At 40.4% G+C, this 6433-nt stretch overlaps 1 protein-coding gene across 1 annotated transcript; it reads right to left on the reverse strand.

The window, feature by feature from the left end:
- Positions 1 to 456: 456 nt before the first annotated feature.
- MAD2L1 (mitotic arrest deficient 2 like 1) lies at positions 457 to 6230 on the reverse strand. The gene is made up of 5 exons (XM_072405782.1): positions 6055 to 6230; positions 3662 to 3808; positions 2301 to 2421; positions 1656 to 1759; positions 457 to 776 (listed from the first exon to the last, which is right to left on the reverse strand). The coding sequence occupies exons 1-5, from the start codon at positions 6122 to 6124 to the stop codon at positions 607 to 609; spliced, it is 612 nt and encodes a 203-aa protein (XP_072261883.1). The 5' UTR covers positions 6125 to 6230; the 3' UTR covers positions 457 to 606.
- Between the last annotated feature and the right edge of the window lie 203 nt (positions 6231 to 6433).

Genomic DNA, 6433 nt, shown 5'->3' on the forward strand with positions numbered 1-6433 from the left:
CTAGAATATTTTGCAGATATGTCCAGGCAGTTACTCCAATAATTGAATAGTTTAGAAGCCTGTCATCACCATATACCATTTAGAAAAAGCACCATTACACCATGTAAATATTACACCATAGCAGATGATAATGCCCCCTACAAAACAAGACCACTCTGCCATATATTCACACTTTATTATATAAAAGGGTTTTGAAACTGACAACTTGACATTTACAAGAACAAAATCTGTGATGTTGAGGCTTACAAACACTGCCGTATCCATATAAATAAAAACAGAAAAAGTTAACTGGGAGTAAAGCTGGACCAAAAGTTCCATGTTTGATAGAAAATGTAACATACATACATGTACTAAGTAGCAGAAAAAGTTAGATAAAAAGTACAAAAATCACAGTGATCTTCAGTTTGAAAAAATAGGATTTACACTGGAAATCTGTTCAGACTACTAAATTGCTGCAAGCCTAAAAAAGCCCACACCACTCCCAATCATTGTATCAAAATCCCTGACAAGGGAGAACAGACATTAAAAGCTGTATCAAGACACAAGTTATCTATGCAGCTGAGAAACAGACAAAAGCAGCTTTGTGCATTTCAGTAAAAAAGAAAACTAAGAGTCTATCTTCTTGTAGGCCACCATACTGTTGACCTTGTGGATTGTAGTGGTGAAGGAACGAAGACGCACTTCTTCAGAGTTTGAAACAAATTGAGGTCCAGATTCCTCCCACTTTTCAGGAACTTGCAAGTCCTTGTCTGTGTAGATCAGCAAGTCAAAGGCACCTACAATTTTTGATACCAGAAAGGTAAATGAACATAGAAAAACACTGATTTCCAAAGACAACATAGAAGGAATGTACTAAACAACAGAGATATACCTAATACAATTGATACTTGGCAACAATTTTGCATCTCCTGAATTTTGTAGCAGTTTGGTTCAGTCTATGACAGACAGTCACACTTCCTAAGTGTTGCTATGAGTATAAAGGGGAGCTCCCAAACATCAGCAGTAAGGGACCTTTTTGAAAAGAGCACTACAGAGCATAATTAGGATCTTCACGCTATGTTAATAGCAACACAGCAGGAAGAACTAAGATGTCCTCCTGTGTATGCAAGGCAAAACATATTCAATAAAGGGGACAGCTGGTTCTTGCCCACCACTCCCATTGTCATTACCCTGGGCCCCTCACTTACCAGTCTACCACCTCAGCACTCTTTTTCACTCTCATCCCTCTTCCCAGTCCCTTCACCACTCTGCCCCCACCACCACCACACTACACTACATTGCAGCATGTCCACCCACTGCTCCTCCCAACACTTTTATCTTTATCCTTTACTATTCTGCAATCCCTGCACCCACCATGGGACCCCTTGACCATACACCCATCCTGACCTGTTAATAGCACTTTTCCTTGCCTCTTCTCCCTGCCTGACCATTCTTCCCTGTCCCCTCATTAAGCCGCTGTACCCACCCCACCTTATCATTTTGCTATATGCCCACAAATCTCCATTTTCACCACATATAGTTTAGCTGTCCAGGTTTGTCACTAGTTTCCTTAGTGCCAGGCCACTGTTGTGAAACACTAAATAAAAGTGCATCAAGAGTTACACAAAACTGGTAAACATCTATAAAAAAAAAAAAAAAATAAAAAAAAAACTTACATGCCTCTTCCAATAATGGAAGAAATGTTACTGTAGCTGTGATCTGTCTGATGACTGATCGGATTTCTTCTTGAATAACTTTTGGAGACTTCTCTCTGACAACACTGAAAACCAAAACACCCCATTATGATAACAGAATATATAGTCAGTAAACAGGTAATTGTGCAGAGATATAAAAAACTGTGTGACTTACTTTAAAATTATGTGAGCTGTGTACAACAATTTATCAGGTGCCAGAAAGAGGCCACTGTTAAATGTAAAAGTGCTGAATAAGAAACCACAGTTTTGTTTTTTTTGTTAGATTGCAAACTGGTGCCTGTGCTATTCCTTGAATCCCAAGGCTGTATGTACACCTGTACATGATGACTGTGCTATTATCACATATTTATATATTGTGTCAACATATTATTCAGTCTTTTCAGAGTCCATAGTCATGGCATCAATCTGCCTCAGAGGAGATTAAAACATCCCTATCATAGTCATAGTCTTATGAAAAAAAAAATGATAATAATAGTTCATTCAGTCAGCCTAAGAAGAGCCCACAGGGCTGGGAAATTGGTAATACAAAGCAAAGATTAAATCAATCCTTGTGGGTTTTATTTAAGAAAAGAGTAAGGAGAGAAATGCAAAGAAACACACAATTACCTGTCATCTTTTACAGTCTTATCACATTCTATATCAAACTGCCAACGCTCCAGAATTTCATTGCTGTCGATACTTGTAATCACAACCACCAGTTTCTGGACCTGACATTTGTACAGCCAATCTGAAATGAGATGGATAATACAGGAACACTGGTTTCATGCAATAAAATCATCCACCCTAAGCTGAATACAGAGCACTCCAGGCCACCATTGAACTGGAGTCATACCTTTAACTTGATCTCTAGAAAGCATATTTATGAACGTGTCCTATAAGGTAAACCCTGAAAACAAGTGACCTTACCATGTCTCCCCAAATAACGAAAGCATTATCTATGTACCAGTGCTCAACCCAGAAATTTTTTTAAGCTGGGTGGCAAGAAATTCTAGGCGGGTCGTGGCCCCTGCATTGTGAGCCAACTCTTCAGTAAGCACCCAAAAACAGCCGGGTGGTTACTGGAAATTGCCGGGCGGTGCACCCAACTAAAAGGGGCTGGGGAGAACACTGTGTACTGCTTATTTATCCGACATTCCTTCACTGATCTGTACAAATCTATGCAGGTGGTTTATTCCAGAACAGACTGGCAATGACCCTTTTGCAATAAAATAAACTTACCGGTCCATTTAAATCTTTTTCTGAAATGTACAGTGAGCGATTTGATGTTGGAAAACCTCCAGCCTTAAAATAAGGTGAGCTCTGATTTGTTGCAGTGTCTAATACACACTGGGCCTGATTTATTAAAGGCCTCCAAATCTGGAAAGGATACCCTTTCATCAGTGAACCAGGGTGATCCAGCAAACCTGGATATAGGTGATTCTAGGTTAACTGATGAAAGTGTTTCTTTCCCAGTCTTGGAGAGCTTTCATTAATCAGGGCCAATGCCAGAAGCTTACAGGAAGTAGTGAAATTAGTAAATAAGTTATGTAGAGGAAAGGAACCTGGAAAATGTGAGAGTGAAGGAATGGCTGGAGTTGTGTGTGACTTCAGATGTGTACATCATGAATTATTTGTGAATATGTTGGACAAGCACACAAACAACCAGCTGATAACAAACGGTGACTATATACTGTATAATAACCCAGGGCTCTCCCCAGGCCCTTTTAGCTGGGCACACCACCCAGCACTCACACGGCTGTTTTTGGGTGGTTACTAAAGAGTTGAGCACAATACAGGGGCTGCCACCCACCTACAATTTCATCCCACCCACCCGAAAAATTCTGGGTTGAGCACTGTAACCAATCTACTTCTTGTATGCAACAATGTAAATGAGTATTTACCTACATAGTATACCATAGGAAGAAATGTTACATGTTGGAATTTTCTCTGAAAACCTTTTAAAGGAAATATTTTTTTTTTATCAGTACCTTTGAGTTGCTCCACCACGGTATTCAAATAATTCTTTAGATCTGGATCCGTAGAGACCAGCAGGGTGAGCCCATATTTCTGTGCACGGGTGAAGGTCTCTGGAGGATAAATCCCACGCTGATATAAAATACTGTTGATGCCAAAAACTGAGATGAGAAAAAGTGTGCTATATTAATAATAGTAAAAGCATTAGAAAATAATGTACATATGATCTTGACACAGCAACCATTGACAGGTGAAGATATCAACAAAGGCTGTGGATTTAAAGCCTGTACATTTTTGCAGACTCCAGGTACACAATATTTGCTTCTGACTCCTGAGCTTTAATTTCAACACTGAAAACTCAAATAGTAAATGCAAGGTGACCTGCCAAGGTGACATATCAGGTTCATGGAGCCCTGCACTGCTCAATCTTCCTAATTCAGTGTGTCAATAAAACTGAAAGAATGAGGACACCTTGTGGTGATCTGAGAGTATTGCATGGGGACTTCTATGGATTGAATGAAAGTATTGCTGTCAGAGACTATATTTTAAACATTAATATTAATTTAGCTCAGAATTAAGAGTTTAAAGTAGAATGAAAAATAATTCTAATTCCCAGTACAAACTCCAGATTTCTACAGCAATGGGCTTTGCTGCAGCTGGGGACCTCATGAAGCTCATGTCTCTATGAGGGAAAGTAAAAACTAACACATTTTTAGGAACTACTGTGTTGTACCTAAAGCCAATCTTATCTAAAGTTTTGAATACATTGATGATAGGTAAGAACCTCTCAGGTGTTAATTATTAATGCCTGCTGGGAGATTCACTAATCTATTTATACTGGAGAACATTATCATTAGGACTGAGCTGAGGGAAAATCAAAAAATTTGATTGTTACTAAAAGAGGAGGCTTTAGATATGCTTTAAAAGCGGACCTATCACCAATTTCTTTTGACAATAAATAAAAGAGTGGCTAACATTTTAAAACAATGAACAAAAAATGTTAAATTAATGCTTTATTTTTAAATTTAGAGGGGAGGACCCCTTTATTTCAGTCATCACCTCGTATCCCAGGAGGCTGTGGCCGTCTCAACAAAAAAAAAGTGCCAATCCTGCCGCAATTGTGTGAAATTGGCACATTTTTATTTCTTTAACATTTACAGGAAGGTGCATAACCTGATCACAGGTGTGAAAGTTAGGATGGGGCAGGACAAATTGGACTAGAATCACCGATGGATCGACAGCTTTCCACCTGTAAAGGTAAATGTCTTTTATTTTTATTTTTTTTAACAGTGCTATTTCAAGTGGAAGCACAGGCAATGCTACCACAAAAATGAGTCTGCCTCCAATCTGTGATCGCTCTGGGTTTGTGGTGTCAGAGCTGCGCATGTACAGCCCCATCCTTGGTTGCCATGGAAACCCTTGGACCCCTGTCAGTGGAGCCCTGCCGCCCTAGAGGAGCTGTGACGTGTTCTGTATCTGTAGCACATACTACAGCTCCTCTAGGGCTGCAGAAGCAATCAGGGGAGCAGAGCTGTTAGCATAGTAAAGTTCTGCTGATTGCTCTGCTCCCTGATTGGAAAGAGTCCAAAGTCCTGCTAAAAACATTTATAAAAGCCCCCACTGTTTTCAATGGAAGCTTTCATAAAAAGCTTAAACACACTTGTAAAAGCCTCCATTGAGTTCAATTGAAGCGTTTTCAAGCAATTTAATTTTTTAAACATTGCAAGCAACCTTTAAGCAAGCAACGTTTAAGATAACGCTCAAAAACGTGCCTGAAGGAAACGTCCTAGTGTAGATTAGCCCATTGGAATGCATGGGGACTTCAAACAAGGGCTTTAAAAGCTTTAAAAAGGGGTGAGCTCTTTCTGCAGCCTCTTGTAACTCTTTAATGATCGATACAAACGCTGCAGTTTTTGCAAAATAATGCACAGCTTGCCCCAGTTAATGAATATCTAGCCTGCATAAAGATTTCTTGTTTGCTTTGTTTGTGATTAACTCACAGTGAGGATTTTATACAGTAACTGACACCATGCTGCCTAATAATATATTGAGACAAACATCTGTCCTAATTTCATTTATTAAAATAATGTACCTGTTCCCACTTACAAAAAAACTCAACTTAAGAACAAACCTACAGTCCCTATCTCGTATGTAACCCGGGGACTACCTGCACAAGGCCAGCACTATCTGTACAGGAGGATAACTCACAGCTCGGACACGCCCACCCCAGATCGGAGACACCTGATTGGATAGTCATGTCAACGCATTACACGCTTTTCCCTGTACCCCCATGTATACTATTGAGGATCCGGTCACATTAGAATACTGATAGCGTGTCACTGTGTATAATGCAGAGCATTCACCCCAACCACACTAACACAATACATGACAGGTCATTGAGCCTTACAGAAGAACTCTGACACGATCTCCGCACTGCCTTTCAGAGTGATCCCTTCACGTGTCAGCTGCCCCGCCATGTCTCTCTTGGCCTGGCGGCCGTCACCCCGTCCACTAGAAGTCGACCGTACAGTAATATCTGTGAAATCGCGCCTTCCGCTTCAAACGGGAGCTGGAAGTGACGGCGGCCAGAGAACCGGAAGTGGGCGGGGCTTCACAGATCAAACTTCAAGCCCGGGAAACTAGCATTTAAGAGGCAGGGAAATGGATTGTCAGTCTCCTCACACAGCAAAGCAGCTAAGTGTCTGTGTGATTTATAAATTATAAACTGTCAGGGTGATGCTGGGGTGTCATAACCTTATTATAGGGCGCACTGATAGGGGGATTTA

Source organism: Pyxicephalus adspersus, chromosome 3 (assembly GCF_032062135.1).
Source record: "Pyxicephalus adspersus chromosome 3, UCB_Pads_2.0, whole genome shotgun sequence".
NCBI lineage: Eukaryota > Metazoa > Chordata > Amphibia > Anura > Pyxicephalidae > Pyxicephalus > Pyxicephalus adspersus.